At 33.4% G+C, this 27,116-nt stretch overlaps 1 protein-coding gene across 1 annotated transcript in view; it reads left to right on the top strand.

Moving 5' to 3' along the window:
* Positions 1-3,719: 3,719 nt before the first annotated feature.
* LOC126822274 (kinesin-like protein KIF26B) overlaps positions 3,720-27,116 on the top strand; it is a 55,784-nt gene continuing 32,387 nt past the window's right edge. Inside the window, exons 1-3 of the mRNA XM_056101403.1 lie at positions 3,720-3,980; positions 9,313-9,448; positions 19,921-20,090. Of these exons, the coding sequence (XP_055957378.1) occupies positions 3,754-3,980; positions 9,313-9,448; positions 19,921-20,090 (533 nt within the window). The 5' untranslated portion in view covers positions 3,720-3,753. The remainder of the gene's footprint in view (positions 3,981-9,312; positions 9,449-19,920; positions 20,091-27,116) is intronic.

Raw genomic sequence — 27,116 nt, 5'->3', positions numbered from 1 at the left:
GCTAATGTTTTTGCTGCCTAATACCATATTGCGTATACCAGAGTATTCTCTCTTTTAACATCTGCATGTTACAAATACCAAAAATTAAATGATAAATTCCAAATATTCAATGGTTTTTGTATCAAGCGTGAATTGCCATTTAACCTCTTTATCACATAGTACACAAAGTAGCAATTTTGTGAGAATTATTAAATCTTTTCCAAATGTCACTAAAATGTTTTTGTATAATAATTTAGTTGTTTTTCAGTTGTCAAATATGAATACAAATAAAAACTAAACCGCTGCCTTTTAATTCAAATATACCTGTATGTAAAAACTTTAAATTATAACTGGGGTCCATATGGACCCCTTGATACCTGCTATGTGATTCTCACAATGCGCACCGACAAGGGTTATAAAAGAAGGAAATTTAACTGAAAAATATATAATTACATGAAAATAAATTGTCTTAAGATTAAAATAGTGAATGATCTGGCTTGTTGTGTCTTTAATGTGCATGCAGTATAAAAAGGCATTAGATTTTTTAAGCTGACTATATTATCCAGTAGCTCACACATTGTTTGATCTACATTTACTTCAAGATATTATTAAAATATTATGATATCTTCCTACCTTTATTAAATACACTAAATACTCTTTGCATGATCTCCAGCTTAGTCTATTGAAAGATAAGACTGATGTATTTTAGAAATGACAAAGGAAGTCTAGTATAGACATCAATGGGATTAAAGTGGAATCTTCGTCTTTGGATCAGTTGATGTAAGTTTAGTGGTAAAGTTACCAATGAAATCAGTTGACAGGAGGTCTGGTTCATGTTGTCTCAGATTGACATATTATACAATCACATTGAGTTAAATGATTGTCACCTGTATAGATATATATATATATATATACATCTGTAAAGCTAAATATTTGACAGAGAATATTTGATAGAGACAACTAGGAGATATTTCATTGTTTAAATTTTTGTAGTGAATTCCAAAAGGCTGTCTTAAAGTTATCAAGGTATGTTTCAGTTTTGAAGTTCTAAAAGTAATATATATTTTAGAAACTAATATTATACATTTAACAACACTGATCAATGATTATATACCCACATAAAATGTAAAATTAGCTGCAAATTATTGGGAGCTTATAGCTGTCCTTTGGATCGTTTGTATATTGATGTCAGGGACAATCAATTCAAAATCCTTATAAATATAGATGGAATTTGGACTTTTTATTGAAAATTTCAGTTTCCACTTAAAATAGATACACCTACATGAGTACATGAAAAAAAGGTATTTTCAGTATGATTTGTATGTTTCAGAATAAAAACAGTCTGTTATGTAATATATTTAACACCTACGTTGATTTTTTAGAGACATTGTATGTATTTTTTGTCATGAAATGATACTTTTGTTTTTGAGAAATAGATTATTAACTTGACAAGATTATTCCTGTTGAGTTTTAACAGAAACTTGCAGGCAGAAATTTTTATTACTTTTATTGAGAACATAAGATAATACATTTTGAGTTATGTCATGTTTTTAGAAACAATTATCATTTTTAGTCTCATCATCCCAAAGGGCTTATGTCATCGCTTATGTCATCACTTCTCTCTGTCATTGGTGCATAGTCTGGTTGCCAGTCCTGTGAACTATTATACTGTACATTTTCTGAAAACTCCTCGATGGAATTTAGTTAAATTTGGTAGGTACCGTTTATTGCTTGGATGGTATTGATTCAGATTTGTTCCAGTGAAGTTGATTAAGGGGCAAACTGAAGTCATCTTTTTCTTTAGAATGGCTGAAAGGATCTATGTGAAATTTTGTTGGGATCATGGTAGATGACGAAGATAACTTTGTTAAGATGAAAGGGGGGGTCAGTTCTGTAGAGGTGGAACAGGACAGGCCATCCCGTGTGAGGGTTATTTAAGTAGTTTTATCTTATTCTCTTAAAGTACTTGACATATTTTGTTCAACTGAACTTGATGATGTAGATCAATTCAGTTCAATACTATATTATGACATAAATGAAAAAGTTATAACTCCTTTAAGCTGAGATGACACATGGGTCAAACACATTTTTTTAATTTGCCCCCCCATTAATCTGGTCTGCCCTGTGTTTGCCCCCCCCCAATAATTTTAGAAAATAAAAAAAAGTATTTGTGATACGTTTCGGTAATCAATACCTTCTACGGTGAATAAATCCCACATCCCCACTCAGTCATAAACTTGCATGTTGTAGAGCATTTCCGACAGTCTATTTTTCAAAATTTTCTTGGCGAGGTCCCCAATGGACTCACTACTTTGGCGCTCACAAGGGGAATTCGTTGAGGTTCGCAAGTCCGTTCGTTTGACATTTTGTTCTCTAGTCGTATAAACTAGTGATCAGGCGACGAACGGTATCTGGGCAGATCTATTTATCTCGACGATCGGTGCCTGACAGAATACTGTAAGACAGCATTTCCAGCAGTCTATTTTTCAAAATTTTCAGGGGGAGGACTCCCTACTTTGACGCTCATGAGTGGGCTTCGTCGTGATTCGCAAGTCCGTTCGTTTGACACTTTACCTCAACGATCAGTGCCTGAAATACTGTCAGGCTGCATTTCCGGCAACCTGTTTTTCAAAATTTTCTGGGGGAGGCCCCCAACCCCTAGTTGAAGCTCGTGCCTTTGCCCCCTTAACCTTGGACTTTGCCCCAGCTTTGCCCCTCCAATCACCGACGGCTGGCGCCGCCACTGATCCCAGTGCCCCCATGCCAGGAGTGCATCCTGCTAGGTTGACAATAAAATGATACTTAGTCATTCGGATAGGATGGAGTGGGAAAACAGAACTCCACCCTTGTACACGTTGATGTCCACATGAAGAATCTTTAACTGTTAGATTTGCCACTGTCTGTGTAATATTACATCTAACCATTAAAATGAAAAATATCATTGGGACGTATTGTGTTGATGAGACATTCAAATCCATTCCATTTGATTGTGAATTATTATTATATGTGTCAACTTGACGTCAATTAAAAATAAAACATAACAATTAACAAATGTTGATTGTTATTGTTTTACTTTGTACTAGGGACCTTTCACATCGGTAAGAAAAAGAACGAATGTTCATTTACGTTTTCATTTTCGTATCTCCTAACATACGGTTTCGCAATCCGACATACGATAATAGCTGAAATAAATAAGAGAATTAGGCCTTCATCTTTAAAATTAGGCCTAGAAGCTTAGATAGTGCAGCTTTTTCATTAAATGAACCAATTGTATCTGAATCACCTGAAATTCTATTATTCAGACTATAAATATATGAGGCAAGAAACATTTTCGTTTCCATACCTACGTAAATCCAGTTCCACATGCGTAACGTTCTTCACTGGCTGAACACTCATGTACGGGTTGACATCACAAGTACACCTGAATCGATGATGTTTTAGTTTTAGTTTTCATATTTGTACTGATGTGAAAGATCCCTAATAATGTCTATTTGTCCATCAGCAATCATTGGTCACTAGAATGTCAGTTGGGTGCAACTTAGTTATGCTTACAGGCAAAATGTAAACTGCATTTTAGGAGAGTTTTTCTTTTGCCCTAAATATATGTAGAAAACATTTTTTGTTTTGGTTCAATACTTCACAGAGGATTGGTTGATAATTGGCAGAGGATTGGGTCATGTACAACATGTAGAATGTAGTCAGGTTTAAGTATTTTTGATTTAAAAATAGTTCGATTGATACAGTGAATATTTATTCTTTCAGCCTGTGAGTTATATGAAAGTTGAAGAAATGTTACAAGTGCCTGATAATTTTCGTCGGTATGTGAAGCGAGAACGCTGTGATGTTTGTGAAACTCCTATAAGACAGTTAAAACAAGAAGCTGTTGCTATGATACAGTCCATCCAAAAAGCCCAAAGTGCCTCATCTGTTCCTGCAAATATACCTGCTTTAGTTGGATCCTATAATATAGGTGCACATCAACGTAATCATCAATCCAACAGGTAAGACCAGCTAGAAACAATTTATCACCATTTAGTATCTTTACATAATCTATCTTATCATTATTTTGATTGTTGACGTCATAGAGGAAAGTCAAACTATAAAAAGTTCCCTGTTTTTGTCCGATTTGCTGAACATTGTTACATTCTGCCATCTTCATTAGCCCAGTTGGAGGAGAAAAACAGAACATTAAACACCATTTCATTCATTCATTTTATGTTCGTAGGGTTTAGGAACTTTTTATGTGTATTTCGTCCTTGGCTTTAATGTTTGAATGCATAATCATTCACCATTTAAAAGATACTTTGTCTTACCGTCTATTACTTATTTATTGGAAGATACGGAAAAAAAACGCCCCAAAACAAGGTCTTATCATATGATTTTCTATTGTTATCAGTAAGTAAAACAGCCACAAAACAAAAGCTAGGAAAAGTTAGACATTTTGGATATCAAAGTACATGCTACGCTTGAATTAGTGGCTGTGATAAAACTTTCAGTGGCTAGTGGGAGACAACTCTCTTTATTTGGAAATTGACAAGTTAAATTGCAGGGACATTACTCATCCTGTATTGCAGATTGTCACACTCTTGGTATGAAATATTTATCTCAAGGAATGGATGTCTCCCATTGATTACCAGCATTTTATTATATCATTGATATCTGGAGCAGCAGCTAAGCTTAAAAAATTTGCCATCTGGAGTCTGGACAGTTTATCGTTGTCTTTTATTAAGCCCAGATTTATAATAAATTTTATCAGAAAATGTAACTAATTTGATCAATCTCTGAATGTGTAATCCCATTCTTTTAGTGTTCGGCACAGATAAAAGTACTAATTTTGTAGTTTCTATGCTGTTTTAGCCTGTTAAAAATGGAGAGCATAGCATCACAATATCCCTGCTTAGCGCTTCTCTTGCTGTAATTTCTAGAGGATATATTTCAGGCTGTGTACTTTTTTGGCAGATAATTTGATTTTACTTTTTGAGCTCATTGCATAATGCATAATATATATGTCGTGTCATCTAGAAATTGATGTACATGTGGAAGTGTTGTCATTGCTTGGAGTAAATAATTCTACCTCTAGAAAATTTTAAAAAAATGCAAATTGAATCTTTAACTCGCCAATTGGAATTAAAAAAAGTTTAGGTTACATATATGATATCTCTTAATTGATTTTGTACAAGTGCGAGGCAACATGGTCTATTCAGTACAAATTATAAAGCAAGCCATACATACAGTACTGGATGCTATTGACATTTCATTCTGTTGGAGAATAGTTCAGTAAAATTCAGTTGGGAATTATGAGAACAATTGATAGAAGTGAGGAATTGGAAAAAGAGTTTGATACGGGCCATGATTTAGTATGATGTAATGCTGAAACTGGTCACATGTCAAGTCATCCATACTTTTAAATGATGTAATAAAATTTGCAGAGAAAGCGAATCAAAGATATTAAATGCTGTAAGAGAATTTGCCGTCATGAATATACCAATCAATATGAAGCAGGGGAACATGCTTCAATGCATTTTTTGATCATATAAAGAAATGAAAGTACCATGCTTCATTTCCTACATCGCTTTACATAACAATTTATGATATTCAAATATTCTGGAGTGGAAAAATTTGTAACTTCCAAAATAATGACCATCATATTTCATAGTTTTATGAGATTTCGTCTCCTTTTTCTGTCAGTAATGGAACAACATTCCCCACTGTGTTTTTGTCATTGTTCTTTATTTAGTAGATAGTATTTTATAAAACTACACAAATTCCCTTTTAAAATATTACATGATTTATAATAGGATATGATAGTGAACTTTGAAAATTCAGCATCAAATTTTTTCATATTGGATATAGGCTTAAAGAGCCAACTTCACCAATAAAATAGATATCTTTTATGTCATATCAAATTGTAATCTAAATAGCTATTGCCAAAAAATAATTGTTGATGTTCGCCAAAAAAATATAAAAAAAATGCAGCCAATAGAATATGTATTCATTGTTAGAGTTTTTCTTAGATCTGAGCTCAATTTAAGATTTTGTGTGTAAAAGTTTCAAGAGATATTGGTAACTATAACTCTTACAGTACTACATTTACATATTAAAATACAGTAGAAGTATGACTGTTTCTGTTGTTTAGTTTTAGCATTTAAGAATTAAAAATCTGTTTCAATTTAATGAAGTTAGTTCTTTTAATTTCATTGGATGTCAATTGACTGATATTGATTTCTCAACTTTTCAACACAAAGAAGGCATTTCGCAGTCTGAAAATGGCCCAAATTGACAAGAGAGATTTCTGAAAAAGTTCTAGTACATGCGGTTTATGTTTGAAATCTGCATTTTTGATTGGATTAAATGACAATGATAGGTTCATCTAACTCCGAAAATAGATATAGAAAATAGAGGAGGAAATGACTTGATAGATGTTGACTCTGATGTTCTATAAAAACTTTTGGTCAGTGATGCTTACCTTTAATCCAGGAAATCTAAGATTGATTGATTGATTAGGCATGAAGTTAAGCAAGCGTTGAATTTATCAAATACACAAGAATTGTGATAAAAGGAAGGATATAATTCCATGATATATTTACAATACATGCCATTGTGGTGAAAACATGGTGATCAACTTGAGGTCATGGTACTGTTAAGTAAACTACCAGAACCAAGCATTTAATGCTCACCATTCATTTGTACTTAGGGGGGTTGGATGGCTGATACGTGCGCGCTGTATCATAAAGTCTGTATCATAAAGTCTGTCATTGAGTCAACCATATGTTAGTCCCGAAATGACCTAGTTTGTGTCGAGTGGACGTTAAACCCCATTTCTCTCTCTCTCTCATTTGTACTTTCACCACATAAATGGATCTGTTATTTGATAAAGACCTAAAATACGAACTACTGAATTCTGAAAAAAGTTATTCAAGTTTAAACTCTGTTATTTTATTCAACTTAAGTATGATTCATGTATTTTTACAATGTGATTGTGTAAGCTCACTGAAATTGGAGTTTATCAGCAGCATTTATGACATAACTAGACATATTTAATGGAAATAAAAGATTACTTTAAATAGATCATATACTGATACTTTTGAACCTAATCATAAGTATATATATATGACAATGGAAGTAAAAGTTTAATTTAAATGGATAAATGTTTCATGTAAAAATATATGAATTGACTTTTGAGCTTATCAGGTACATATACCTCAGTAACAGAACAATCCGGAAGCAAATTATGTAATTTTTGACGCATTAGGTACTGATGTATATGGAACATGGTTGGTGTAGAATAGTAAGACCTTAAACCCCATTTCATTTCATATGACACAATATACAGGAAAACTCAATTCTTATCTGTAACGTATATTATACCTAAGCCTAGTACACAGTATCTTCAAGACACATCAAAGGAAGAGCTATCAAAATGTTTTAATATCCTGGACTCCAATTCTTACATTTGACACATTGGAGTGCATTCATTCATTCATTCATTCATTCATTCATTAAACCTATGACATGCTCACCTTGTTATTCAATTCATCACAATAGAATAGTCTGTAGAGAAATGGTGGTGGGATGAAAGAAATTAGGATGACTAGTAGTATTAAATCAAACATGAAATGATAAAGAGAAAATAATTAAACAAGACATTGACAGTTATCATCAATAAAGTCAAATGAATAATTAAAGCCAAACATAAAAATCAATTGGTCAAGAAGTGTTGAGGTTTGGACGTTGGTAAAGACTATAAACTGACCAAGAACGGTCTAATCACTAGGAATTATTGTCACCAGCCTGCAGGTCTGATTATTAACCATTCATGGTTCCTGCGTAAATTACCCTTCACGCTAAAAACCTTGAAATAATCCTAACTAGTCGTAATTAACCACAAGATTTAGATGACATGCTAGATGTACATGATGACGATCTCCCTATCATAATATCATTCACATATATTGATTTTCAAAGTTCAGATTTATTTATTTTAAAATTTGTACACAGTGTTAGAAATGTGAGTATATTTTATGTAAATATATCGTATTTATATATTTTAAAAGATTAATATAAAAATTAGGTGTTAAATTACCTTAAAGAAAGGCTTTAATCTAGGTTTTATTGGTAGATATGAATGTGATATTAGATTCCCAATATTAGATCCCTCTCACCGGCCCTATTCCTTGTAAATTTTTTTTTTTCATTCTGCGTAACTTGGTTTATCTGCTAATTACCTTTTAGATCAAAGTATTAATACTTTGCAATCAGAATTTACAAACTTCATTTTTGAGATTTTTGTCATGTACTGAGGCCACCTGCTGTCGATTTTGACAAATTCATGTGCTGGACTATGTATTTGAACACTGGTCGGAATTAATTTTTATTGTATACATTGCATAAACAAGTTACTGTTTTAACTCTTAAATAATCTAACCAGCTGCTTTACCATAAGATGAAAATTCATTTAATTATGTGTACATTTAATTTTATTGTGTTTGTGACCAATGCTTGTTATTCAGTAGACCTGTACAAAATCAGAACTACGTATGTCAATCTTGCATAATTACCTTTTCGTAAAAAACTATTATCAGTATATTCAATAAGAAATATACAAATTTACATTCAATCACAATAGTACTCACAGCTCCTTATGTTCAAATAGAATGAAAGTGAGAGGGTGATGTTTTTAGACAAAAAAATCTGTCTGTAATCTGTCCTAAAATCAATATGATCTTTTTTAAGATGGATTATTTGTATTCAAGCATGACCTAGAAATATCCTGTCTGGATCATGTCTGTCAATTATTTGACTGGCTTCATAAAAATATCAATAATGGAAAATGAAGGTTAGTTTACACAAACAGGCCCTAATCAAAAACAACATTTTCAATTTCCTAATCAGTAAATTTGAGCCTTTGACTATAATCAGTTAGTTTGGCTGCTTGTATGTCTGAATGCGGCAAGGATTATAGAATTGTTACCATTACGAGTCGGCTGTGGAGAATTATTAATATGGATCAATAACCCCAACAGCTACCGTTTTATTTCTTCTCTTAATTTGAACATTTTTTCACGACTGCCGTCTCTGATGGAATGTGCTTACTCTTTGAACGCGGGTGTTTTATCGAAAGTAAACTTATTAATTGATTATACAAATTCTAGTCTACGATATTGTAAGGTAAGCTCCAGGAGGAATAGACTTTCTCTCTATAGGTTTAATGATACAATTATTGGATTGACTATTCTGGCTTCAAAATGATTTAGATTTTTTATCAGCAGCCATACAGTGTATATTGGCTTAAAACATATTAGCTTCATAATATATTTATGTTTTTTTCTTCAGATATTTATCACGGACATCAAAAAGTAGTCAGTACAGTTCATGTGTGTCGTCTGGTATACCATTAGCAGCTCAAGCACAGGCTTATCTTGAACAAAATGCACAATCCTGGTTAAATCCTGTTAATCGACATAATCAGGTAGGATATTTATATATTGTTTTCTTGCAGAAATTGAAACAGACTGTCAGACATAATTAATTAATGTAAATCATAACTTTAAAAATGGATGGATCTTTACAGGTACTATCTTTATTAGCTAAGTGGGTGCAGAAAAGTAGGATGTTAAACTCATTTCATTTCATTTCCTTTACCGGTAAAAAAATATTACTAATAGCTAAATATGAATTTTATACCTACTGAATATATTTAAAGAAAAACCTGCTTTTGAATTTACTATTAAATTAAATCCCTAAAGATTATACATGTTTACACATTGGATGATAAAATGGTCTTGTAAAATAACGTAACCTCCATATTGGCATAACAATATACCTTGGCTGCTTTGTTTCCCACCTCAACAAAGTGAGTATTCAATTCCAGCCTTGCAGATTAAGAAGTGAATGAAATGAAATGGGGTATAACATCCTACTTTTCTGCTTCAACCAGGATAACGAAGACATCTTATGCCATGCAGTGTACTATGAGGGAAATGATGTCTGGACAGCAGTGCTATGGCCTACTCTTATTACATGTACGCCAGCATGTAAACAGGATCTCAGGTTTTTTTTAACCCATCCGAAAGACTAGTCATTGGGTTCCTTGCCTTACTCACTGTGGCTTCCTTGCAGATTAGGATGGTATAGGTTGGGGAAATATTCCTTCGCCCTCTGCCATAGTTCACTTGTATTAAATTAAACATGTACTTTAGAAAAATGATTACTTTAATGTTTAAGCCTTTAAAACTTGAAGCTCCTTATATTAACAGTAAATATTTATGCTCAAAGAAATTGGAAGCACCAATTTAAATGGGGTTTAACGTCCACTCGACACAAACTAGGTCATTTCAGGACTAACATATGGACCCCGAGAAAACCCACAAGGTTGAACAGGCGACCCTACTCATTGTCACGTACAAGCAAGGAACCGAAACCACGCTAGTTGACTAATGACAGACCTTATGATATATCGCGCACGTGCTAACCATTCAGCCATCCAACCCCTCTTTCCTCAGATGAGACAAGCCTAAAGTGTGAAAAGGCAGTCTGATGACGAGGGGTAATGGATTCAAAGTGTTATGTGGACGATATATAAATAAATACTGTACAGGGCAACACCTTTATATCATGATGAACTCTTATAGAATCAATTGGAGTATTCCTTTAACATTGGAAACTCTTAGCAATGGAATGACTCTATTTTGCAGTGTTATAGAAATGGCATTGACGTGACAATGGTTGCAGATACATTTACAAAATACACTAGTTATTCATAGAATATTCATCAACATTAGATTCATTCTTACTCATTTACTTTACTGCAATCTCAGAGGAGATAGAAATGCAAATGTGTTGCTTGTCCAATTTATGTACATGCCAAAACACTAAAAATATAATCCCTGTGGATGATCAGCCAGCAAGCAGTTGAGTTATCATGAAATAGCGTGTCTAGCTAAATGTGTGCATATAAATTTAAACTGGGTTTTGATACTGTGATTAGAGCCGACGGTCAGTGAGTTGCTATTAAAGAAAATTCAATATTCTTTAGTTGAGCTGACTTAAAGTTTTTATTTCAGATAATAGAAAACTAATTTCATAAAAATAGTTGCGATAATGTTACATTCTTAGTATCTCATGACGATGGTTAGAATACTTATTTGGGGTGTGAATTTGTGGTTGATTAATTAGAAAAGGTTTGTGATTCGTATCATTTTGGTTTTAAGATTTATTTTCCTGACAGTTGTGGTCCTAATGTTTGTAAAGCATGCACTAAAATAACAAAGTCAGACACTGTGGTTAATTTTATTTTTCCTAATCATTATAAATATTTTCAGATAAAAATGTTTTATGGATAAGACAGATGAATTTATGCTCAAAAAACATCTTTCTAAAACTGTTTACTTAAAGGACAAAGTTGGTGTCAGCCAATGTTATGTATGTATGTAATAGTTTTGGTTAAACACATTACAAATATGATTTTAACATAGAGATCTTAGCTACAGTTGATCTGTAACTATACCCTGAAGAACTTCCATGTAGATACAGCTCTCTATTTCAGTTGGTAACTATAACTGATTTACTTTTTATACATCCCTTCCAGAATCTTCAACTAAGGCAAAAATTTCTTTGTTAAAGATTATTGGGAATGTGTTTAACCATTTCTATCACATATGTAAAATTGGTGAACACCAACATTGTCCTTTGAGAATTGATAGCTTTATATTCGATAATGTATTCTTTCAAGAAAAACAATTAACTGGCTAGTTCATTTCTAAAACATGCTATAAACATTTAAAAGATACATGTTTATTTATGATCAGTTTTCATGCTGTTAAATATATGTACAAGACAGTTAACGTTGACATAGAACATTTAAAAGAAACAGGGAAATTACTTCTGTTCAGTAACACAACGCATGTTTTCCCAAAAGTAAAGACAATTAAATTATATCCGAACCTCATCTGCGTTCCAATATGTCCATGCATTCACTTTAAAGACATTGCATTTATCAATGTCCCATGATACTTAGCGTAAGACGGAAAGGATTACAGGTCATTTTCCCTTGCAATATTGATAATCTATGATGGTCTAATGTAGGCAGAAACAGTCCATGGAGACACATATGGAACAAGGCGATTTAAATCCTGTTACAATTACTTGAAATGTGTTAATGATTTGCAAGACAAACAAGATAGACAGATTAATTTTAAAAGACAAACTCGACTGATGGATTTTTCATGCTTCCCAGGAGAGTGTACATTAGGTGACCATTAGAGAAATGTGTCTGTCATGTCAGAAAACTTCTGTACTTGTAGAAGAGAGAGAAATGTAGTTAAGGAAAATGTTTAAGATATGTCAATAAATCATATGATGTGTTTTGTATTTCATTGGAAGTAATGGAAAGTGAGATTGATTACTGAATTTAATAAAACTTAAGGTAGATGTACCATTAACTCCCCCCCCCCCCAAAAATCTAGTTTTTGCCCTTGTTTAAATTATAACCACGATTTTGCTAAAAATAAATAGAAAAGATTTTGCTAAAAAAAAAAGACAAAGATTTTGCTAAAAAAAGGCCAAGATATGGAGCTTAGCTCATAGAGAGAAATGGGGTCTATATATTTCGGAACTAAGCTTAGCTCAGACGTATAAACATTTCTTCAGGATTGATTGGAAAATTTGTGTGTGGGGGGGGGGGGGGAGGTGGGGGATGATTTTTTTTACTTAACAGTGCAATGCTTAGTGTTAATCTATCATAAATTCCCAATATAAATATGCACATTTTGTACACAAAAAGGATTAAATTATTAATATTTCAAGTATGGTTCGTCCTCGAAAAAACCCTAATAGTTGGAATTCCGAGAAGAGTAGCATTGTACACGTCACCATAGCAATTACATAAAGTTTACCTTTGTCTCACTATGACCAATTATTGTGTTGGCAAGACATTAAACTCTATTCCTTTCTTTCCAAATAATTAGAATGCTGGTTTAAAATGACTTTCCTTAAATCAACAGCCACAGCTTTTGTTGACTGCTCTAGTGTATATTTTGAATGTGACTGATGCAACTTATACAACACCAGATCTTTCTACATTTGAAACTCCCATTTTCAGTTCACCTATTGTTTCAGATACATCTTCTGAAATTTTCTTTTTAGGGGATTTCATATAGCTAGCAAACATTTTTATTCCCAGCAAATGTATTTTCTTATATTTTTTGTTAAGACGTACTTCTGTTTACATATTATTATTATATAATGAGTAAAAGATTAGAAATTAGAGATTATCACCAAAGAATGACAGAGTAAGAGTCTTATGGAAATATTAGAAAAAATATGTAGAATTTCTGAAAGAATGAATTGCCATACCCTGGGGTTGTTCATTGACTTGAGGTAATATTTATCCTTCTGTGAGGTCATCAGACTTTTTAATGCCATGTAATTTTTCGCAGATTTTTTAGCCTCAAGGCATGCTTGCTTCCACAATTCAACAAGTACGTTTTACTAATCCTTTGCAAGCCATTGATTCAACATCATAAATACGGGTGGGTTTTGTCTTGTGTTCAAGATGTCCGACAAACACAACAAAACCCGCAGGGGGTTTAGCCCTTGCAAAAAGCTGATTTTAGAAGAAATCAAAAAGTGCAGATGACTTTGCTTGATTGAAAAATTGATTTCTCATGGCAGAGAAATTAATCTGAACGGGAATAAAACAGAATGATAGTTCGTAACTTGAGATCTGTCGACTAGAGTAACCCCTAAAGGCCGTATATCTTTTAACATCAAGGAAATTTTATAACCACAAATTTAAACAAAATATGAACATTCAAAATAGTCTGACAATGGAAGTTATGGAATTCCTGCAGGCTCACCGTGTCATCCCCATATGATGAAAATATTAAAGGAGAAATATTACGCTTCAGGGTATTAAACTGGTTTAAGTCTATTTGACGTTTTGACTAATGTTAAAGACTGAGTCAGAGCAGACTTTTAACTATTCAAATGAAGATTTTAGAGTGGAGAATTATGAACAGATCTGGCCCAGATAAAGAGTGTGTTAAACTGTTGTTTGTTTTTGAATCTCAAATAAGGGAAATTCCATTTCTGTCATTCTTTTAGAAAAAAATTGCTTTAGGGTGTTGGCTGATGAGAAATATTGGAATTTTTTCATTTAATTAAAGTGCACTTTACAATTTTTGAAAGATTTTAATTAAAGTAATCATTGAAAATTTTATTGGAGGATTGATGAAATAAGATTAGAATGTTAATTGAATATCAAGATGCTTATGGAACAATGTAATATGTCATATTGAGATGCATATAGAACAATATAATTTCTCAGATTTCTTATATATAGTGTTCTAGTTCTACTTTATACTTTCCATGATGGTCCTTCCCCTCCAATTGCAAGTTTTCTTGTTAAGGAGGGCTATTTCGACCTTGCAACTGAATGCAACTGGCGTTTCGGCAACTGGGAGCAACTGAAAGCAACTGAATGCAACTGAAAAAAGTCGACCTGAGCGCCTCTTACAACTCAAAGCAACTAGTTGCAGTCAGATGCACATGTTCAACTTTCTGCAACTGGCTGCAACTAGCGGCAACTAGTTGCAGTCGACATGAGCATTCTTGCAACTGGAGTCAATTCGTTTCCATGGAAATAACATCACGTGATAAGAGACATGTGTCATGTGACTTTATAAATAAGCAAATGGAAGCGAACGAAGACACCCAATTTTCAAGTTTTGATGATGTCGACAATAATATGCTATTAGAATTGTAGCAAGACCGACTATGTCTTTGGGTTGCTTCTTCTAAGTGATTCGCCATTTTGTTGATCATGTGATGAATAAATTAACAGTCACATGTTCAGTGTGATCGCTATCAGTTCCGGGTCGACATAAGCTCTCCGAATTCAGTTGCTCCCAGTTGTCCTCAGTTGCTGATATGATCGACATAAGCACTCTTGCAACTGACTGCAACTAGTTGCTTTGGGTTGCAAAGTCGACATAAGCCCCACTTTAGAGCAGCGTGATCATTCACTTGGGCTAACACAAATCTTGGTGTATTTTTAATTGCATCTAAAACATGTAAAAAAGACCTTGTAAAATACAATCTCAGAAGTAATATTTATAGTGATTTTCACTTGATCATTATTCATTCAAAATTGCATTCGAAGGCATCAAAATATCCAGAAAACACAGTATCAACTGTTAAATTTGTATGCTTCTGCAATTTGTTCTAGGGACTTTTACATTATCATTAGTAGGTAGGAGAGTTTGACTCTTGCTATTATGGTACACGGGCAGGCGATACGTTTCAAGTCAGTAGCTTGAAGCGTATATATGGTATTAGTGTCAGTGGCCTGTGGCACGAAGTAACAGTATATTGTCGCATACATAATATATTATGTCAACGCTTGGGCGATATAATATATTATGTCAACGCTTGGAACTAGGATGGAGGTGACTAGGCATGAACTTGCAACGATAGATTTAATTGGCGCTTTGATAACCAATGAATGCTTGTTTTTTTCTTTTCTGTTTTTTCTCTCTTTTCTGTGTCCTAACCCTAACCCTAACCCTAACCCTAATCCGAAAGAAAAGTGCCCTTTTTTGAAATTCTGACATCACAGGTGCCCTTTTTCTGATAAGGATGCCCTCTTTTATTTACAGGGACACTTTCTATGGCTCTGATGACGCGTACATTCCACTGAGTCTACAGGTCTAATATGCTAACACGCTTGGAGCGTCAACACAATATATTATGTCGCCCAAGCGTTGACATAATATATTATGTATGCGACAATATACTGTTACTTCGTGCCACAAGCCACTGACACTAATACCATATATACGCTTCAAGCTACTGACTTGAAACGTGCAGGGTGACACGGGAAGGTATACAACTGGCTTGAATGCTGTATCTGTGATGTATGTGCAGGAACTGACAGGAAATGCAATTCACTGAGATTACCGTAACTGAAAGAATTTATTCCTTGAAGAATCATGCATGATTGCATATATAAGATTTGTGATAATACTAATATGCATCGAAATTTTCTTATGAGAGATAATAAATTGCTTAGAAGAGATACTTGATAGGCTAAAGATCTTTATGTTCAAGTGGTTTATAGTACGGTATGGACAAGAAAAAAAGAAGAAATAATTCTCTAACAATGGTGACGGATAATATATGTGCCATTTTTAGTTCCTGTATTGAAATATAGAAACTGTTCATGAGAAGCAATCAATAAATAAATACTTAATACAAATTAAGGAGATTAACCATCAGTCAAAAGAATCTTATATGAAGAAGCCCAAGGGTTAGGTTAATCACATTTGTTATAGGATTTAAGCTAATTACTTACTTAAAGAACTACTACCAGTAAAAAGATTATGATAGGGGATCAAGTCTGACTAGCCAGTTAAGTGTGATATGTCTAATATGACAAGATGAATTATTTTTATAGGTGTAAGTTAGGATAGAATGGTATTGTTGTATGCTTGCAGGATTAATACATCCTTGTTTGACATTCAGTTTAGCATGTGATTGGGTTATTGGGAGAAAGGTGTCGGGTGACCAATTACAAGAAGTGTGCATCCTCAAACAAACTTCAGTTGTGGATGTAATTCTCACTTTGAAAGAAAAGATGTAGAAATTAGATTAAATTTTTACTTGTTTCTTAAAAAACGATTAAGAAGTGTCAGAGGTCAGATTTCTGGTTATTTGAATGGGTGAATCAATGGTCATTTAATTGGTAGTTTAAGCGTCAAAGGATCTTTAGCAAGTTTAGACCCCACCTTCTGAGAGTCAGAGCATTTATAGTTATAAAAAGTTGATTTGTGTGACAGACTGAATCCATCTACTATCAGTTACTGATAATCTGCTACTCAAAAAGAATAGATATTGAATATCAGGTATATTAAAACGCTGCCTTAAAAAGGTAAATTTGTAACTATTCATATACAAAACCAGTTTAATGTGTAAAAAAAGACACATGTTGCAAATTTGTGATTAAGATATAGGCATTTATATTTCTAGCCCAGATGTCCACTAAAAATTATAATCAATTTTTTTTTTACATCTTAATGTATGTTTGATCATGATTCTTGTCAAATCAGAATTAGATTTATGATCAGAAAAAAATGTTGTTCAATTTGTTACTATAGCAGAAATTTGTTAGAAAGTCATGTAATTAGTGGAGTGTATGGAGTGTGGTTCCTGCTTGTCTGTTATTCTCTTATTGCCTTCCTTAGTATTCATACCAAGTGGCAACACAATCTGAAGTAGAGAAGATGTCCGTTCTTGTTAAAGTGAGGTATTACTCATCCCTAAATTTGTATCTGGTGATTTTTTTTTTTTAACTCAGTCCTACTGAATTTTGATGAAGAAGAGTAGTTGCCCTTGTCACCTGACAACCAGTGTCCAAACGTTGATAATTAAGTTTTCGTCTTCTGATCAGAATTCAAACCCATTCCAGTAGCGTTTTAAATTCTATTAGGCCATGGTGGATGTTGTTTAATTATTGTAAAGGGGGCAAATGTCAAAAAATTAGCAGGCAATCTGAGTTAAATAGCAGACCACTTTAACAGTAGTTAACTCCATACCCACAGGTGGTTAAAACAAGCTACAGTTTTTTTTTTTTAAAAAATATTTAGATTAGTCAAACGTTTCCTTTTAAATATTATCCATGTTATATTATTGAAATAATAATCTATTATTGTGAGAATTTTGGGGATTCCCATTGGTACTAATTAGTATTTGAAAAAAAAATGTTGACCTACTGATAAATTATTAATTAACTATTAAATAATTAAATTGGTTCTTTTTGTCCTTGCAGTCCATCTGTCACTTTTTATGAAATGTGGTAAATTTATTTCTAGCCAATTGATTTTTATAAATTGAAGTAGTCATGTGCAATCTGTTTGGTCAATTCTTTGTAATATAGTACCATCTGTAAATATTTAATTGACTGACTGTAATGTTTTTGGTTAATTGTGTGAAACACAATAACTCTATATCCAATGAACAGATACATATATATTCATTATATTATGGGGAGATGCTAATTGTAGGCTGGTTGGGGAGGTTCGGGAATTTCTGGGGTCCACAATGGCCGCTTTATATAAATGAGTATTTTGGGGAATACTAACCCTAACCCTTTTTAGAGGGAAAAAAGGTAAATTGGATTCAAGTTCAATCTTCTAAAAAGGGTGAGGGTTAGTATTCCCCAAAATACTCATTTATATATATAAAAAGGCCATTGTGGACTCCTGAATTTCCTGCACCTCCCCGACTGGCCTACAAATAGCATCTCCATATTTTACCACAATCAATAGCCTAAGGTGAAACTTCATTCAGTATATACTGCTGTCTGATTGTTTGATGAATGGATTTTGATAAAACTTTGAATGTAAAATCTTTTATAATCATACCTCTCTTAGGTTCGAAGATCAATGCTTATTTTATTGGCCTACTGCAATCTGATTGGTTGATATCAAAAACTATGAATATATCTTAGTCAGAGTCCCAATTTCAATTGAGCATATTTAATTACCCTCTTAAATCTGAATGGTAAATGTGTATATATGTTGTATTATCTGAAATCTATCCTTTCTGTGAAACCTTATTCATTGATGGGGATCACGTGGCTAAGTGGGTAAGATGCTAGCTCGCTAGCCTGGAAGTTGGGTGTTCGATCCCTGCATTGGCCGAGAAAGTTCATCCAGATTTTCCGGCGTGGTTCTCCCTTGTCAGTGATGCAGGACGGAGGGGCTGACAAGGAAAGCTGTCTAGTCATTCGAATGGGATGGAAAACCGAGGTCCCGTGTACACATTGGCGTGCACGTAAAAGATCCCTTGGCAGTTGGAATTCGATATAAGAGTAGGCCGTAGTGCCGCAGTCCGGGCAAAATTTCCCTCATAGCACACTGTATGGCGTATGCCCGTCTTCATTAGCCCAGGTTAGGAACAGAACAGTAGGACGTTAAACTCCATTTCATTTCATTTCATTTCATTTATTTATTGATGAGATATTGTGTCAGGGACTATAACCAAACCAGCCAGTTTCTTTAATTTGGGGTATTAAGAAGAAAAAGTGATCTGTGTTTATCTCTTAATCTTTTATAGGTTATTCATGCTTCAACTAGTGATCAAGTTGTTTCTACTCTCTATATGTGGATCTATACATGTATCTACAAGTATTGAACTTGGCCCAACATTGTGTCCGGAGGCTATTTTCACACTTTATGGCGATATGAATAGCCTGATCTATGGCATATTGCATTTCACTGTCAATATTTTCCCCTCTATAGCGGCTTGCTGAGACCAGATCGAAGCTAGAATAAAACATTACAAAAAGATGAGCTTTTATCCTATGGCAATAAATTGTTCTAAGTTAAGAAGACTAATATTGATGTATACATGTACATGTATGGCATCTTTTATACCAGAGTTATTGAATTCCTTGGGGCATGATTCCTTTATACGTAAGAAATAAGAATTTGAGCACATGAAAGTATATAATTATAGACATTTTAGGAGATAGTGGACTAGTTTCATTTGTGATATCATTGATCTTATAGGCTATAGGCCTACCTGTAATTTTGAAACTAGAAGGAAAAATGCTCTTGTGGTAAGACATTTTCAAGTTAAACTGGCTCATTCGTGTCAGACAGTGGTCGATTTATATATTTGTGGAAAATTTAATATATTGCAGATAGCAGTAGCATTAAGGGAATATTGAAAGTAATTTCTCAGAAATATTATATTGGAGTAATTGGACACAGATCTTATGGACAAGTCATTTAGATATAAATTTGCCTCATTGTTTCAAGAAAACCTTTGTCCATAGTTCCTATATTCTGTTCTTTTTTTTAGCACAATCTGAAGACATTGATGGAAGCAGACTCTGTATCAGACTTTTTAAAAGTGGGTTTATTTTTTTACTATTTTCAGGTCATTAATGCTAGAACGAGTGGACATGACAGGATTTATATGGAGTTGAAACAAGAAATAGACATGGGATCCCATGGATGTTCATCTCTCACAAGAATACAACATGGCAGTCAAGCAAGATGTAACTCACCTGCTGAGATTGGAATGGAGGATAATAACATTTTCTCTAGGTAAGTGAAAAATACTTATATAATAACAACCACATTACACCCATATTCTTCATCAGCAGATCATTGATTCAGTAGTTGTCTTATTATTTAAGTTTCTCATTTTGGGACTAACAGAATAAATATGCTACTATTTTAATTTAGTAATTCACTTGTGTGTAAGGGTCTCTAAGCAGTGGAAGGAAACCAGAGAACCCTGATTCAAATCATCGTCACTTGAATCAATGACGGGATGATATAAAGTACACTCGTCAGACCCCGGAACCCCCAATGTTAATGAGGAATGTGTTATATTAGCGTACTGAATCTTTAAAAAATAATTCACCATTTTCAACACTAAATTTGCTCAAATTTAAATTCACAACATTTTATCAGTTTCTGTTAAAGATCCAGGGGCCTATTTCATGAAATTTTAACTAAGATAAAATCCAAATTTTAGTAATTTGATTGGATAATATTAGATTGATTTTAGTGCTTAGCCGATCAAAATTGAAGTATCTACTAAAATTTGGATTTTATCTTTAGTTAAGATTTCGAGAAACAGGGCCCTGGTGACAGAACAATTAGCAACATTCAGATATTAAAAACTGTATAGTCTGTCTACTATGACATAAGGGAAACAATCAGTAATCTTCTTATAAACTTGTCCATTAAAAATTAAGAACTGTTTAATGACAGGATCATAAATTGTCACACTTGAAGAAATAATAAATTGGACAGAATGATCTGAAATGATTCTTATTATCACCATATGATCATAGTAACAGACAAAATAATGACCACTTGACACGATCCATACTACTAAAATTTAGAAACACCAAAACAAGTATTTCCACACCCCACAACTTGATCAGATGTTCTAATCGTATTAAGATGAGGCATTGATCACCCATGAAATATCCTCTAACAAATTTCCCATAATTAATGAGTTTTACCAATGACTCACGTATCAGAAGGTGATCATGGTCAAGAAGCACATTATGTGTACTGAGTGTGATAAAACCATAATTGCAGAAAATTTCATTACCTAAAAATCCAATAAAACTCGTAAATTTAGGTACGTACCCTCGTTTAGTATTGTAATAATGAGATGAGGAGATGAATGGTTGGTGACTAGTACTTGCGATTTGATATTATCTCGATATTAATAATCATAATATACCGTCACGATGTCTACACACTTAGTAATCCAATGTTAGTAAAGACATGCGCTGTTTATTGCCGTCTGATTTTTTAAAATATATTTTATTCCTAATATGATATTGGATGAGCTGAGAAATTGCAAGAATGCCTAGATTCATTGCCGGGTCACCTGTTGTATTAAATTTGAAATTTGTTGATCTGTCCCATACACTCCACTTTAAAATTAGAGCTAATAATTTATTAGAAGTAGATCAGTTTAAGTATTTATATTTTCCTTAAAGATGCATTATGTAAGATTTAGATGAAGATCAGACTGTATTTGCTGTAATAGTATAAAAATAGATAATGAAAAAATGAATATAATGTCAAATTACTTTATTTATGAATGTTTGAAGTTTTAAAATAGTACTGATAGTCTCAGTTGTCAGGTACAATGATATGGCAGACATCTTCAAAATCTCAGCCATCCGATGGTCTAGAGAGTTTATTATGGGCTTGTCATGTGAATTAATGTCTAAATAATAGTTTATGTAACATTTGAAGCCAGAAAAACGATCCACAATAGGTAGATTTAGCTGTTACATAATGCATCTTTAAAAGAAAAGCATATTATCTTCTTGGAAATGATGAAAAAATAATACAGACAAGATAAATTTTCAGAATAATAAAAATCTATTTACAAAACAAATGAAAGATAGGATGTTTTTGCGTTACATAACTCAGGTAATTGAAAAACATAATCTTATATTGAATTAACTTTATTCTAGATAAGTTGAGCCAGATAAATAAAAAAAATAGGTCGTTGAATAAAAAACAGATTACGCAATTGGATGTGTGATTAAGTTGAACCAATGGTGTGTTTGGTTACATTAATTTTCTAATCATGTTGTGTTGTTATGTATCCTTACCTAGTGATTTCTGATATTTGATCAGACACTTGATGACACACGATTTCATTAAAAATCTGATTTTTATGTCAGATGGCATGTAATGAATTGCTATGCTATTGCTACCACGCTTAAAGCCTCACAATATGAATTTTAATTCTTGTTCTTGATGATATTTGATCAAAGTATTGGATTTTTTACACATCATTAACTTCCAATTTATGAATATTGATTTTGTTTCCTCTTGTGCAAGACTTCTGTTTAAGCACATTAATATGAGGTAATGGTATCAGTCCACATAGAAAGAAGTTGGGTTGAATCGGTCGATTGATCATTTTGATCATTCGTTCTCTAGAGGTCAGATTTACAGATTCATAAGTTCAGTATTTGACTGGCTTTTTTGACTTACATTTCCTGATCCTTACCATTTTCTTTACAATAATTTTTCTTTTTTCTTGTGGACTCATAAAAAGTGCCTGCCTTCCTGAAAGAATGTCATAGTGTCAGATGTCTGACTGTATTTATTAGACAATAAAATAGGGATAGGAAATGCCATGACAATTTTCCAAGTCTTCAATGTTTGATTCGATTACTGTTTCATTTTTCAAAAACTGAACAAAAATTCATTTATAATATCCCACTGTTAAAGTCTATTATCATCATTTGAGGAATTACTTGCAAACTACAGTATTGTGAAAGTTGAATCTCTAAAAGGTGTATCTATCCAAAAATGGTTCAGGTCCAACATTCAAGATTCTCTGCAGTTGGGATATTCTCAAAACAAGCCAGTGGCACCTATAATCTTTGCTTAAATCTTTTAATGGGCCTCTTTTTAATCCGATTAAATCCAAGCTGTGAGATTATTTATAGTTGATATTTTGATTTTGTCTTCCTAATTAAACGTTAAATTTGATTATGCTATGAAAAATTAGATATTGTCAAAAAAAACCAAAACAAATGTTCATCCGTAACTTTGAATAAAGTCACACTGACACATTTCACCTAAATTTGTTTATGATTAAATCGGACAAGAAAGTTGGATGTGTAGTTTCCAATAACACCAGTTGTCCGATCTGCAAAATGGTTTATGATAAAGAGCCACAGGAAGTAAAGCTAATGTGCTGCCACCATGGAAAAATATTCCTTGCTCACATTAGGCTAGGGGCATAAATCCCACTATAAACTATCATGCCATGAAATCCCATTCATTTCCTTTAATTTGAAAAGCAGTTGGAGCTTCCAGTAATTGTCCAGATAATGTGCTTAATGTAGTTCATCACAACTGTCAAGGTATACATTACACATTTTAACAGTTCAAAATCAAAGAAAAATTCAAAAGTTGTATTCAATGTTATATGGTACCTTTATGATGTGCTTAGTGGTCTTCAGACAAGCGTATGAAATAGGCTTTATATGAACCCATTTATTCGTCATCCAAGTGTACCTATTAAAATTAAATTTCTGGGACTATCAGTTAATGTAAATTGGTCACAAGATTTCTTTGTTATTGCTTATTTGAAATGTAAATATATCCTTGGAAAGTATAATTATAATGAAGCATGACTAAAAACATACTTTTTTCTGCCTGAATAGAGAAAAATTTACAGACAAAATATAGAAATAATAGTTATTAAAAATTATTAGGATTTAGTCTTATCTGATGGTTCGTTTGGAAATTCTAATGTTTAATACTGATTATTAGGAATCTTTCAGATAGACTATAAAATGCTGATGATGCAGCGTCTCTAAAGCAAGTTATATTGAAACCAATTAGATGACAAATGTTCTGATGATTCTAGATTTCTTATTGTGACCATCTATGGTTGCAGGAATTGTCCAAACATCAGTTATAGATCTGCCTATTCATGTTCTGTACATACTGCTTTAAGTGTTTAACACATAGCCTCAATAAACATTCATCTTATTTTGTCAATTGATCGTAATTTGCCTGCATGTTATGTTTGCCATGGTATAGTGTAGATAATGTTCTAGAAGCAGATTATTGGACAAAAAAGATCAGCAACTTTATTAAACATATTGTTTCATTTATTGTCTTCTGTGTCTGAAATTGTGTCACCTAAATTTCCACGGCTACAAAACTTGGATGTAATCTATGATTACAAATTCCCACCCATCCCCAAGATTGTGTAAATTTGTCATTAAATTCAGACTGAAAAAATTTATTGTTGAATATCTCCACATCTGTCATTCTGTCCATTCATTAACCATTGTTGCTTTGTTCTTTATACTGGGGGGGGGGGGGTGGATGGCCCAATGGTAGGTGCGGGGGCGTTTCATCATAAGGTCTGTCATTGAATCAACTGCCATGGTTTTGATTCCCCAGTTGTACATGACAAGGAGTAGGGTCGCCTGTCCAACCTGGTGGGTTTTCTCTGGGTCCTCTAGTTGCCTCCCACTGCTAAAGACCCCTATTCGCAAGCGAATTATTGAAATAAAATTGAACAATATGTTAGTCCCAAAATGATCTAGTTGGTGTCGAGTGGACGTTTAACCCCATTTCTCTTTCTCTCTCTCTCTCTCTCTCTCTCTCTCTCTCGTTATACTGAAGTAATGGATCTTCTGAGATCAGGTGTTTAATTACCGACTGGACCTTGCTAGAGCATTAGATGGACCCACGCCTTCCTACAAAATAAATCATTTTAAAAAAATATAAACCAATTTTCCCCAGAAGATGAAATTAACAGCACTGTATACCCCTTCCCATTCATAAAAGTTATTTAACAACTTCTTTCTTTGAACAGCTGTGCTTGCAATTGATGGTGACTGTTTGCCAAATTATGTGGAAATTCTTCCCCTAACATTGCACATGTAACAATTGAAATGAAAAATATCATGTTAGTCCCAAAATAACAAAATATTGTGTTGATGAGGAGTTATAATCTAATTATCTACAAGCAGGGCTAAATTTTGATTTGTCTATGAGAGGGTTCAACTATTTTTTTTTCAACCAACTAATTCAATTTAAAACCTCCAAGTATAAATATTAGATTCAGTGAATGGATTTATATAATTTATTAAAAAGAGTTCAGATATAATTAGCGACAACATAAGCATTTGATTATTCACCCTCTCGACTTCTAGTGAATTGCATAGTAATGTTCTTAGTACCATAAATCAATTATATTTTACAATAGTGAACTACAAAATGTGAAAATGGTTGTGTATGTGAAGGAAAGGTTCTGAAGAAAGCTCCTTTCCAATTTATTAAGACACAAGTTATATTATGATGGGAAGAGAATAATAATGAACAGTGTGTAACAATGGTGACAAACCATGTAAGCTAATACACACCATTTAAAAACTTGTGTGAGAAATTTTAAACTGGAGTTGATTAAAACTTTCCTCCCTGTCTAATGGCTAACTTAATTACCAGGGTAGACTCTTATAATGTAGTAAAAGTCATGTGACACACCAGTAAGATTGGATGAGCAGCTTAATTTGTTAGACTGTAAAGGTATTGGTTTTCCAGCCTGGCTTCTAACTTGCCAGTTGTAAGTGTGGACTAGAGTGAAGAAGGGGCCAATATGACTGATAATATATCATGGATATAGTATAGAACTCACAGTAAAGTGGACATGCTGGATTTGATATACATGTACATGTATACTTAGGCATGGTCTATAGAGTTGTTCTTTGAGTGTTTCTTTCTCCAAGGATTAGAACAAGTAGAATAGGATATTGAAAATGGATTCTTTTAATAAGTAAGTAATCTAAACAACCTGTTGATTGCTATTTATTTTGGTTATCATCTACTATTTGTTTTAGTTATTTCTTTCTTTCATGGAATATTTTGGTATTTCAAAACTTTTCGTTACATGATTTTAACTTTGCAACTTTTTATGAATATACTTATGTATGTTACAAACTATGTGTTTATTAGTTGAGAGATATTTGGATTGCTTATGAAAGAATTTACATGATTTACAAAGATATTTGAAGATTTTATTTTTTTTCACTATAATGAACAGAGCAACATGGTTGCTTTTTTGCGTTTTCTTGCTTAGCCTTGTCATCTGTACCGCTTACCATTATGTGATTTTTGTTGATTATTTGTGTTGAAGTCGTCCACTGGACTTGGTAATTTGACCATAGAATTTATAAAGGAAACACTGTGGTTATTTTATTATGTAGAGAAGGCCGGGCTACCAAGGAGTTTCATTTGCCCATGCATTCAGACAGCTAATGTATATAGAAATGAAATGAAATGAAATGGGGTTTAACGTCCTACTGTGCTGTTCCGAACTGGGCTAATGAAGACAGACATATGCCATACAGTGTGCTATGAGGGAAATTTTGCCCGGATAGCAGCACTACAGCCTACTCTTATATCGAATTCCAACTGTCAAGGGATCTTTTACGTGCATGCCGATGTGTGCATGGGACCTCGTCCCATCCGAACGACTAGACAGTTGTCCTTGTCAGGCCTTCCGTTCTGCATCACTGACAAGGGGGATCCACGCCGGAAAATCTGGATGAACTTTCTCGGTCAATGTAGGGATTGAACACCCGACCTCCAGGCTAGTGAGTCAGCGACTACCCACTTATAGCCACCGTGATCCCTAATGTTTATATAAGCCAATTTAGAAACTCAGAAGTTTTAAGCCAGGGGAGTGTAGCGTTCACACAGACTATAAGCAAAACCAGCTAACTGTTTTGACCGAAAAAAAATGAAAAGTGCATGCCCTAAGCTAACTGAGTGAAGCCACTCAACTCCGGTAGAGAGTTGTTTTTTTTTTAAACTGGTTTCTTTGATAAAACGTTTGTGTTCAGATGACAAGGTCAAGCTGTTTAAGTTTTTAATTTTGTCGCCCATCTGAACTGCATATTTATTATGTATCACTGTGAGCAGTATACAAGGGGCATAAAAGAACATCGTATTGAATTGAAGGGATAGAAGTATAGTGGACACCAAGATAAGCAAAAGTCTGTAAATGAAATCCATTTTAATGCAATCAGCATTTGATGAAGAGAAAACTGG

The sequence above is a fragment of the Patella vulgata genome, chromosome 5 (genome assembly GCF_932274485.2).
Source record: "Patella vulgata chromosome 5, xgPatVulg1.2, whole genome shotgun sequence".
Lineage (NCBI taxonomy): Eukaryota > Metazoa > Mollusca > Gastropoda > Patellidae > Patella > Patella vulgata.
This window is presented reverse-complemented; position numbering and strand designations above follow the sequence as displayed.